Source organism: Centruroides sculpturatus, unplaced genomic scaffold (assembly GCF_000671375.1).
Source record: "Centruroides sculpturatus isolate CEXI.00-Female unplaced genomic scaffold, Cexi_2.0 scaffold278, whole genome shotgun sequence".
Taxonomy (NCBI): Eukaryota; Metazoa; Arthropoda; class Arachnida; order Scorpiones; family Buthidae; genus Centruroides; species Centruroides sculpturatus.
The window spans coordinates 711441-724549 of record NW_019384546.1 but is presented as its reverse complement, the minus strand read 5'-3'; the positions used below and the strand labels follow the sequence as shown (position 1 = coordinate 724549).

Below are 13109 nucleotides of genomic sequence, written 5' to 3'. Positions count from 1 at the left end.
GAATTCCTGTTGCAATACATAATTTGGATATAAAATGTAGATGTGAATGCAAAACAATTTGTAAAAAATTTAACGTTAATGAAGAAATTTAAATTTCATATTTTAAAAGTACTACTGCAAGGTACTGTTAAAGATTTTGAGATGATTGATATTTAGGATTGGGATAGTAGAAATGATATTGTCAAACAAACAATAACATTTTGCCTTTTGTGAGATAACAAATTTTAATTCAGATAAGCAAACACCAGTTAACAACAAATTTCATTTTTAACATGTCAAAAAAAAAAAAAAATTAAAGCTAAATAAATACTATATGAAGTATCAAAGAAACGATGAATTTTATTGATTTCTTTGCAACAGATACCATTTACTAGTTTCATTTGATAGCTACATTTACAAATGTACAAACCATCTTCATCTTAAACTCTAACTAAATTAATGCTTGTATTCCATTCTTTCCTGTAAGCGTTCAAATCTCCCAGAATCTAAAAATCAAATTATTAATTTTAGGAATATCATATTATTAAAAAATCTTTATATATAAATACACACACAGACACACCATTGTGAATCAATGCAATATACTGTGACAATATATAATAATAATAAATAAACACACACACAGTAAAAATTTTACTTTGTAGCCTTTCTTAAAATTACCCCATAAAACTGAATAAGTTTTAATATAAATCAAATCCCTTATTAGTGACTTTATCACTTAAGTGATCAAAATAGGCATGTCCTAAAGTGGCATATATCCCTATTTAAGTGGCCAATAGAACCAAAAACCCAGCATTACTAAACTCAACATACTGTTTAAAGCACTTTAAATGAAATTGAGCTTTGTTGTTATAGTTTTGGGACAGTTTGCCAATATCTTTCTGACAGATGATGTTCGAGTAAAATAATTTTCATTTACATTGAACAAATTAAATTTACTTTCAGAATTTAGTAAGAAGAAAACCAATTATATATTTGTTCAATAATTTTATATAAAAGATGGTTGTATTTTATAAAAATATTACTACTTATATGCAAATCAGTGATGACTGGTCCATGCCACAGATATGTCATTTGCAACACACTTTGACAAAAAAAAAAAATATGAATGAGCTTGGTATATAAGCTGGTTTAATTATTAACAGTTTTTTCCAACTCTTGGAACACTTCTGCATATTTAGTTTCACTTAACACTTCAGTTGTAATTTTTTTCTGAATTTTTCTGTTAAAATATGGTTTTAAATAACTTATACCATCATTTCACAAACATATTGATTATATTTAGTATACTACATGTACTGTATACTACATGAATGAATCCTATTGCAAACAGCTTGCATATACTGTATATGCTTCCTGTATTTCAATCCTCTATTATCCAAATGAGCTATTCTACAACAGAAAATTAATGTTTTGTCATTGTACAGTACAAGCCATTAAGAAGTTTCAATCATATCTGTACAGATGTCTATTCTGAGTTATTATGAATCATCTCTCTAAAACCCTACCTGATTTTTGTTTACATCCTCTCAAAAGATACTTTGGATTATCCACCATTTTTTCCTACTTCTGAATCATGTTGCAGTTCCTTCTGATGTCGGTATCTCCGGTTAGAATTATCAGAAGACTATTCTGCATCTGAGTACACTCACTCAGAAGAGTTCCACAACTATACATGAGCAATACATTGATAGTTCAAATTTATAACAAGCAATGTTACAATGCTCACCATCACTTTATATTGATCGAGTGACTTAGTATAGGTTTATATCCCAGATCAAAATGATCTGAGAAGCTTGTAAGTGAATACTTTGGCCCCTACAAAGTATCATTTTTTGTGCCTTATATGACATACTGTTGCATTAGATGCATCACATTTTTAACACCAAATTTTTGGAGAAAAAAATATTCTTTACCAGAAGATTTTAGAGCTTTGAGATAAGTGTATCATCTACATAATGCAATACATCATTCTGATAGGCTTGGTAGAAAGAACTTAAATGCCACAAAGTAGATGTTTTGATGGTCAAATCTTCATCCAATAGAAGACCCTGCCAACTTTTTCAGAACTGTCTGAATGGAAGTAGCATCTGCAGAACCATTGTAAACTTTCAAGAGAACAATGTTCAATGTTCTTCCGTAATTCAAATATTAACAGACTAATTCATTTTTTTCTTTTATTTTTATAAGTTGTTCCTAGATCCTTCTCATTTGTTTTTGTTCAATTTATTCAATAAATTTTCTTTTGCTCTTGACAAAATAGTCAATCTTCATAATATATATATATATATTAAATACATATTGTTGTAGAGTGGATGAAGATTGACTATTTTATATATATATATAATATTCCTTTTTTTTTTCATTATTTATTATTATATTCTTGCTGTTGAGAAAATTTTTAGTAAATGCCAATTCATTAAAAATAATTTAAAATGTCAATTCAATAAAAGTTTTTTTTTTTAAATATAAATTTTAGACTCATATCTTTGTATCAGTCTTACTACAATCCTCCAACAATTAGGATTCAAATATTAAATTCAAAAATATTAATTAAATATAAAATATTTAATAAATAAAATAAATTCAAAATATCATCATCTTGCACTCAATTTAAAAAGGTTTAAACTTGCAATTATGATTTAAAACTAAGTATGAAAATTTTATAAGATTCAATGGCTATTTTTTTATGATAAATGGCTTTATGTAATTATAGACGGCTGAAGAAAAGAGGGAAGAAACTGAAATATTACATTTATATTCCAATGAATTGTGATTTATGTGATATGACTTATTATGATTTACAGATTTTTGTCACAAAGTATAAATATAATTTTATCAAAAATAGAAAGTAATTTCACTAATGTTACAATACATACTTATTCATTCAAATACATCTTCTTTATCAGCAACATATTTAATAATATCTGCTGGCCTCAATAACTTATCAGCATCTCTATCTGGAATCTCAAATCCTAAAATGTTAAAAAAATTACATCACAATTACAGGCTAATTCTATCACTTATTTATATTTAAAAATAAAAAATTGTATAAAATGATAAAAATTAGAATTACATAATTATTATTTAATAAAAATAAAAGTATAATGATTTATTTACAAAAACTGATCATTCAGTATTAAAATCATTGATTTTCAGTGTAGTTCAGTAAAACCTCCAAGACAAACTCCAAAACTTAGAAAAATTAGCCATCTCAAGGGATGATCTTATCAAAGGGATGATAAAAATATAATGAATATAGAGCACAGTACTACATATTATATACAGTATTCTATTGGCTATACAGGCTACTCTACTGTGTAGGCAATACAGCATAAAGTATTTTTAAAAAATGCTACGTATTAACACTAAATAGAAAATTTTTTTACTAATATATCATATGTAATTGTGTTTAGTGTACATGAAAATGCAATGCATAGTGTCAAATGTTTTTTTCTGAAATAGACATTTCAATATTTCCTTCAATATTTTTCTCTTTTATTTGGTTAAACAGTTCCCTCTTTCAAGTCAAAGGAATTCCAAAAACTGCCCAAATCCCAATGAATTTGCCATCTTTATTTCCATTTTATCAACCTCTATTAATGGAAATATTAAATTCATTGGCTTTATTATATTATTTAGTTTATGGTAATAAGAATAAAGCATAGACTAACTTGTTCAGAATATTAGTAAATTTTATTCTTCATGATAGAACCAAATAGAAGTGTGTGAAGACATTGAAATTGGAAAAAAACAGACAAATTTTTATACCTAACAAACAGTACAGAATGCCCAACATTATATGTATACAAGGTGAACCAAAAGTAGGTGGACAATAGGTGAAATAGGGTTTATGTTAGGGTTATGCTAACTTGGTTATGGTTATGGTTGAAAAATTACATCAGAGATGCATTTCATGAAATCAATACATAGATACTTGTGCAAAAATGTTTGTTGAAGTGTGAAATGGTAAAACGTAGACTTCAAAGCTGTGTAAATTGTTTGAGCAACCTGTGTTGATAAAATTGTATTGTATTGTATTAGTAAATATAATTGTACAGTAGAGCAATGATTATCCGAAAGTGTTCCAGTCTACAAATTCAAATTTCTGCTAGTGCTGTGGCACTGCAGCACTCTCCCCTCTCTGCCAACCTAAACTGTAGGCCTACTTTAATGTACTACTTTATGTAAGGTATGTATTTGTAAGACTTGTGATATAAAATATACACAATTTTGCATTTAATTTATTTTTTCTAAATGATCAGTTATCCGAAAAATCTGTTATCTGAACAACCCCAGTCTTGAATTGTTTAGGATAATCAATGCTCTACTGCAGGGATCACCAAACTTTTTCACTGCAGGCCACATAACTGAGAGAATGACGAGCACAGGCCACATAATTATTTTGTTCAATACAGTACACTGAATACACAAAAAATAAAGACAACCAACATATTTATTTATCAACACACAAACACAATGGCTGTAGCAAGCTCATAATGGCTTTTCTTAGAAACTTCACTGCAGGTACTTACACAAAAAGCGCTCTGATCCAAAGTCGCCGAATTTTTTTATTTCACCAATTTTCCTATAAATTATATTACTCTCATATATAAAAATCAGATTAGACTATTTTGGCATTTTTACTTACACTTATTTTAACTTTTTCTACATAGTAAGTTTATCTACAAACTATGATATTTTCCTTTAATTAAAATAAAAATATAATTTTATTTTAAAGGAAAATATCATAGTTATTAATTATGATATTTATTAATTTTATTAATTAAACAAATACCTTTACTAAGTATTTGTTTAATTAATAAAGAAAACGCTAAGTTTAAGAAGAATCCTTTCGATGTGGCAGGAGTCGTTTATAAGTTACAGTGTACATGTACTGTACAACTAAGAAGTTTTACATCGGCAAAACAGGAAGGAAACTTGGAACAAGATTAAAAGAACACGAAGCGGCAATAAGATTGAAAAGAATGGAATCCCCGTGGTACCAACATTGTAGTGTTAAAAATTGTATTATTGACCGCTATAACGTAAAAATACTGTATAAAATAGAAAATGTAGTTATGAGACGTATTGNAAAATGTTTTAAAAAAATTACATCACAATTACAGGCTAATTCTATCACTTATTTATATTTAAAAATAAAAAATTGTATAAAATAATAAAAATTAGAATTACATAATTATTATTTTAATAAAAATAAAAGTATAATGATTTATTTACAAAAACTGATTATTCAATATTAAAACCATTGATTTTCAGTGTAGTTCAGTAAAACCTCTAAGACAAACTCCAAAACCTAGAAAAATTAGCCATCTCAAGGGATGATCTTATCAAAGGGATGATAAAGATATAATGAATGTAGAGCACAGTACTACATATTATATACAGAATTCTATTGGCTATACAGGCTACTTTACTGTATAGGCAATACAGCATAAAGTATTTTTAAAAAATGCTATGTATTAACACTAAATAGTAAGAAAATTAATATATCATATGTAATTGTGTTTAGTGTACTGTACATGAAAATGCAATGCATAGTGTCATAAATGTTTGATTTAAAGTAATATGAAATAGACATTTCAATATTTCCTTCAATATTTTTTTCTTTTATTTGGTTAAACAGTTCCCTCTTTCAAGTCAAAGGAATTCCAAAAACTGTCAAATCCCAATGAATTTGCCATCTTTATTTCCATTTTATCAACCTCTATTAATGGAAATATTAAATTCATTGGCTTTATTATATTATTTAGTTTATGGTAATAAGAATAAAGCATAGACTAACTTGTTCAGAATATTAGTAAATTTTATTCTTCATGATAGAATCAAATAGAAGTGTGTGAAGACATTGAAATTGGAAAAAAATTGAGACAAATTTTTATACCTAACAAACAGTACAGAATGCCCAACATTATATGTATACAAGGTGAACCAAAAGTAGGTAGACAATAGGTGAAATAGGGTTTGTGTTAGGGTTATGCTATAACAATGGTGTATATTTAACTTGGTTATGGTTGAAAAATTACATGCATTTCATGAAATCAATACATAGATACTTGTGCAAAAATGTTTGTTGAAGTTTGAAACGGTAAAACGTAGACTTCAAAGTGGTGTAAATTGTTTGAGCAACCTGTGCTAATAAAATTGTATTGTATTGTATTAGTAAATATAATTGTACAGTAGAGCATTGATTATCCGAAAGTGTTCCAGTCTACAAATTCAAATTTCTGCTAGTGCTGTGGCACTGCAGCACTCTCCCCTCTTTGCTAACCTACACTGTAGGCCTACTTTAATGTACTACTTTATGTATGGTATGTATTTGTAAGACTTGTGATATAAAATATACACAGTTTTGCGTTTAATTTATTTTTCGTAAATGATCAGTTATCCGAAAAATCTGTTATCTGAACAACCCCAGTCTTGAATTGTTTAGGATAATCGATGCTCTACTACAGGGGTCGCCAAACTTTTTCACAGCAGGCCACATAACCGAGAGAACGACGAGCACGGGCCACATAATTATTTTGTTCAATACAGTACACTGAATACATAAAAAATAAAGACAACCAACATATTTATTTATCAACACACAAACACAACGGCTGTAGCAAGCTCATAATGGCTTTTCTTAGAAAGTTCATTGCAGGTACTTACACAAAAAGCANAAAAATAAAGACAACCAACATATTTATTTATCAACACACAAACACAACGGCTGTAGCAAGCTCATAATGGCTTTTCTTAGAAAGTTCATTGCAGGTACTTACACAAAAAGCACTCTGATACAAAGTTCCGAATTTTTTTATTTCACCAATTTTCCTAAAAATTATATTATTCTCATATACAAAAATCAGATTAGACTATTTTGGCATTTTTACTTACACTTATTTTAACTTTTTCTACATAGTAAGTTTATCTACAAACTATGATATTTCCTTTAATTAAAATAAAAATATAATTTTATTTTAAAGGAAAATATCGTAGTTATTAATTATGATATTTATTAATTTTATTAATTAAACAAATACTTTTACTAAGTATTTGTTTAATTAATAAAGGAAATGCTAAGTTTAAGAAGAATCCTTTGGATGCGGCAGGAGTCGTTTATAAGTTACAGTGTACATATACAACTAAGAAGTTTTACATTGGCGAAACAGGAAAGAAACTTGGAACAAGATTAAAAAAACACGAAGCGGCAATAAGATTGAAAATAATAGAATCCCCGTGGTACCAACATTGTAGCGTTAAAAATTGTATTATTGACCGCAATAATGTAAAAATATTGTATAAAATAGAAAATGTAGTTATGAGACGTATTGTAGAACACTACTGTATTAATAATTATGTAAATACCATCAATTTGAATACCGTAGTCAGCATAGATGCATGCTGGGATGTGTTGATAGAATATAAGAGCGCTGATGATGTAAGACAGAATAACCACTGATGAGGCTGAAAAAGCGAAATGCGTATGGTGATGAAAAGTTTGAATAAAGTGAGAAGTAATTATTAACTTCGGTTTTCCATCTCTGTATTTTGAGTTTCTTCGAAGTCAGATAAAAGAGAGTAATTTTAACTCATTAGTTTTAAGAATTTTTTAGACTTTTTATTTTAAAGATTTATAATAACCGATCCTATTGCTTTAATTTATCTTATATTTGACGTTATGTATATTTCAAAATAACGTTTCACGTCTTCGAGAGAAACCTGCTTACAACATATCTAGTTGCATCCTTCTCGGATGAAATGTCGTGAATATATTTACTACTTCGTCAATATATTTACAACTCTTCTCTGCGTTTTTTGCTATCCAGTTCTTCCATAGAAATATCTCGCCTTCGAGAAGCTCGGGATGCAGCGGGAGCCCAGCTTTGTGACGTATTATAACCCTATACGGCAGATAAGAGATAATAGGGGTTACAGACCTATTAGATCCCGTGCTGACGACGCACATATCTTAACCCCTAATTCTTTTCATTTATTTCTTAATTTAGCAACTGTTACATTATTTAAATCTAGGTTTTTATAAGCAGATCAAAACTTCCGCTCTATCTAATGACGAGATCTAAATCGTGCACGCCCCATTAGTGATCTCAAAGAAAAATTCAACAAAAGAAAAAACTCGTTATTTTTTTGCATTTTTCTGCAAGTTAAAATAATTAAGTACAGTACTGTATTTTATATAGTGCAGTCTGTATACTTCAAGTTAATGTAAACTTCCGTAAAAAGAAAGTTGAATAATCTATTATTATGTAGTGAATTTTATATAAATTATCGTGATCTGTGATGCAGAAGAATCGTTCGGCGATTTTTTGTATGAAAGATTTCTAATGTTAACCTTGAAATCAGAATATAAAAATACAAGAGAACGATTAAATGAACAAAATATTTTACTTTCACGGCTGTTATATAGAGGGAAATTATGGCGATTGGTCAAAAAATGATCCCNCCCGATAACCCGGCATTTTCACAAACTCGGCCACCCTTCGGTCCACATTAGGCCGAGTTTTTGAGACTCTACTGTATATGTATGTACACAGTTTATTAAATGTACAACAATTACAACTAATACTGTAAAAAAATACAATTTAAAATATATAGAAGACTAAATTTTATTAACTTCATAAACATTTTCAAGTTTTTTAGTTTATTGTCAGATATAAAAAATTATAAACTTGTTAAACTGAAAACTTTAAAAACACTTACAGTTAATAAAATGTGGATTTTGTATACTTCAGATTGCTGTTTTATTATTAAAATAAATTGTTCACAAATAATTAAAGACCAACATACATATATATTTTTTTTGTTTTGCAAAAGCTATTGTTACTACTAATATTGTGAATAACTAAAATTTATCATATAATAATTTAATTATTAGACATATAGCATAAATTATATTTTCATATTGTGTTTAAAACTATAGAATCATAATTTTAAATTTAATGGTAAAAAATTCAACAGGTTACTTACCAAATTCATCTTCCATAGCCATTATTACTTCTACATGATCTAAACTATCTAATCCCAAATCTTTCGTAAAATGAGACTCTACTGTCAACTGAAAAATTAATTTAACATTATTATTAATTTTGTGCATAACTTTTATTTTTTTCCATTAGAAATAGATAATAATCTAAGTAAAATTTTTAATTTATTAAACCTAATTTTAAAAATTGTAGTATTTTTGTATAATTCAAATATTTTATATCAAATTAGTTAAAATAAGAAAAACAAAATACTTTAAACAGTTTTATTAGAATTTTTGTCATCTACTAATTATATAAATTACATTAATTTTTGTTTTAATCATTATCAATTAAATATTTATTATAAAATTATTAACTGTCTTAAAATGTTAATAATTTTTGAATTAATCACAATTTGAAAAGATTAACAATATATCACCACTTTACAAACAGTTTAATACTATTATTATGTTGGGTGTAGTATGTTATACTCAGCTGACACAGGTTGTTGTGTACTATGTCAGACTAGAGTCAAGGCATAGCAACCAAAACAAGACAAAAATAAGTGTGTCAGTGTGTGTGTCTGTATTCAGGAATTTCCTAACAATACAACATGTATTCAATATAGTGGCCTTCTGTAGTGTGATGTTGTGTTTTTCTATTCAACTATAATGTTCCCACGTTTTGTGAAGTGTGTGGAATATGACACCTGTAGAGGGAAGAACAGGTATAATAAGCACCCCCATCCATCCTCCACAGATGCTTATTTTCTAGGCAAGTTCTGCATACCTGCTGATTTGTTGTTGTTATTATTTCTCTATGTTGATGTATATCAATAAAAATTTCTTGTTAATCAATCATTGATGATTTCAATGATTGATTAACAAGATTGATCAATATTGATTAAGCTCTCTTCAATCATTTATACAGAAAACATGTTTTCCTTGCAAATACATGAAGAATTTCTTAGTCATAAAATTTAGCCAACAGAATGTTGAGATGATTTCAAGATCAATTCTATTGACTGAAGGTATCAGGCACTCTAATCAATATCTTCTCTTTTCACCTANATGATATTTTTATATAAATGATTATATTTTAGCTCCACATACGTGGACCAGACTCAAATTCTGGTCCACGTATGTGGGCGTGGGTTCGAATCCCACTTCTGACACCACTGTGACTGTAGGGTCGGTTCTCTTTGGCACCACGTCAGGATGTGACACCACTGAGTCTCGCAGGACTCAGAAATCACGACTTTATGTCACACAAGCAGTAGTGGGTGAGCGGTTGGATTCGGAGTAGAGGTGAGAAGCGAGATGAGGAAGTGATTCACTCGGATTCCATATTAATAAACAATAACAAATTTATTTTATCGGGCAGGAGTACACGATATACGATCTTATACCTATTTTCTTGCATTTAACTGTCGTGAGAGAGAGAGTTTACAAATGACTCGCATGTGGATAAATACCTTATAAAGAAGTTGAGGATGGATGATTCGATGACTCACACAGGATTCTTCGAGTGTTTGGTGGATTCTCCGGGTGATCGAAGAGTCTTTTTATTTGAATTGTTCAGGTAACAGGTCTTTGGAGGGAAGTATCCGACAGGTGTAGAATAAGTTAAGAACTTAGGTGTGATAGGTATCCGTATGTTGATATAGATGGAGACTCAGTATTTTAACACGCTTTTTTGTGGATGGACTTTGGAGGATGACTGACTTGATTTCTTCATTGTTCTCCTTGGTTATTGGGTATTTTCCTTCTGGGGTTTTTCCATGAGGTCAGGAGCCTGCCACCAATGGCCTGGCATCCAATACTGGAAATTTATCAAAAGTTCCAGGTGACACATTAATGACTAGATGGATCATCCTCAACAGGAAGCAAGTCCATGGGAAACAATTTTTATGATAGCTCTTGATAAAAAAATCGAAGTCAAATGACAAAATTATAAAATGACCAAAGGTCAAACTAATATTTTCATCCCTTCGTCCGTCACAAATGATTATATTTTAGCTCATTTGTGGCACACTGTGGCAGGACACTGGATGAGATGACCCCGCGGACCGAATCCAGCTCACAAGCCGTAGTTTGGTGACCCCCTGCTCTACTGTATATGTAATCTCAATAAATGTTATCATTTACTGTCCACCTACTTTTGGTTCACCCTGTATAATATACACTGTATACATCCATGGTTTTAATATCATCACTCCATCCAGGGTGACGAAACTGGTCACCTCAAAGAGAGTGTTTTACATAAAAGAATTATGAGTCTGGATGGACATTGTCTTGAAAAGAGATGGATGGCTGAAAGAGGATTAAAATGTCCTATGGAACAAAAATTCTATTCTAAGAAAATCTGGTCATTTACAGGGGTGATTGGTTTAAAGGGTGTGATTATCTGGGTAGGTTTTATTGTATAAAACATATCCAGATGATATAAACACCAATCAAACCCAATGCATAGCAAATAGACAACACAATTGCCATAAATAATTTGGCTGTAATTTGGAAATATTAATTAAGAATTACAAATGAATTTGACACCAGAGGGAGGCATTAAGCACCATCTCATATTAAAATTAATAATTATTTAAATTTAAAAATTAATCTAAATTATTTAATTAAATATGATAATTATTAATTTTAATAAGAGATGGTGCTTAATGCCTTCCTTTAGTGTCAAATTCATTTGTAATTCTTAATTAATATTTCCAAATTATGGCCCAATTATTTATGGCAGTTGTGGGTGTCTATATCTAAATCAGTGTTTCTCAACCTGTAACGAACCATCACTTCAAAATTCACTTTTCAAAATTTGAACTTTCACTTCAAAATTCCGAGGTCGAGGACCAAGGCTAATGCCAAATTCGTACTGCATTGAATAGACTAGTGACTAGTATAATGTTATTTGTTTAATTATTGTACGATATAACAAATAAAATATCTAATTATTCTTAATATAATGTTTTACTATATCGCCCATAAAATTGTTTTTCGCCCCCCCAAAATATAAATTGTCACTAATCACCAACATGGGGGCGATATCGCCCCCGTTGAGAAACACTGATCTAGATGATCACCTCTTTAAGAACCATATTCTATTATCAAAATCTATGCATTCCTGATAATGATTATTATTAATATTAGGAATTTGAATATTAAAAAATGTTTTCTAATTATTTCTTATGGGAAAAATTCTAACTTTTCCACTCCATCCAAATAACAACCACCATTTTCTCAAATAATAGACTGCAAAAACCTATTTACTTCATTATTTTAGTATATTAACAGATCTAACTCCAATTACCTTAGTAACAAACACTTAGTGATTAATGAGAAGCTATGATTGTAAGCAACAATATACAAAATAAGTTTGTATAATACTCCCATTAGGAAATGCACAGGAATTGTATATGAAAGCAATGAAAACATTGTAATGATACTGTTCATTATCATGTGAATTAATGATTTTAAGATTCATTCCTAAATTATGGATTAAACTCTGCTCCATTATTCTGATGGTATTTACATTGGACCAGGTTTTGAGTACCACCTCGTAATGTATGGTGGCATCCTTTTCTAAAGCCTATTGAGTCAACACCGTGCTGTTACTAGGACACAAAGTGAATAAGTTTCTTGATGCAAAATGTTATAGAGCTGTAAGTGATCCCACATAGAAGAGGTGTGTTTCTAATTTTAAAAGAACAATATTTGTATTCAATTGATATGAATTCTAAGCTGATGTCCTGGTTAGGACAAAAACATATCTTAGTCAACTATTATAGTTATTTAGCTTTCTGAAGCAAGCAAATAAATATTTACATTACTACGGTGTTAAGTGTATATGAAGTAGTTGATTATACATCATAATGATGGGCAAGAAGCTAAAGAAGTGTGCTTCAAAGTTACTTAAGCTTGAAGAGCAATACATTGTCTTATGCCAGAATAGACTCAATGGAGTGTTCCCAGAGTGTCTTCAGAACTTCCTTTCTTGTGAATTATAAAAGAATTCAGTAAAGATCATTGTTAAGTGTTTCAATTCCAACATTTCTATAAAATGAATGCAAATGAATGCTGAGCCAAATACAAGTGCAATGAAGCTAGAAATAAA

At 29.3% G+C, this 13109-nt stretch overlaps 1 protein-coding gene across 1 annotated transcript in view; it reads right to left on the bottom strand.

Moving 5' to 3' along the window:
- Positions 1–319: 319 nt before the first annotated feature.
- LOC111623517 (acyl carrier protein, mitochondrial-like) overlaps positions 320–13109 on the bottom strand; it is a 22557-nt gene continuing 9767 nt past the window's right edge. The window contains exons 3-5 of the mRNA XM_023366117.1: positions 8995–9082; positions 2880–2975; positions 320–485 (exon numbers count right to left, since the gene is read on the bottom strand). Coding sequence (XP_023221885.1) covers positions 2884–2975; positions 8995–9082 — 180 coding nt within the window. The 3' untranslated portion in view covers positions 320–485; positions 2880–2883. The remainder of the gene's footprint in view (positions 486–2879; positions 2976–8994; positions 9083–13109) is intronic.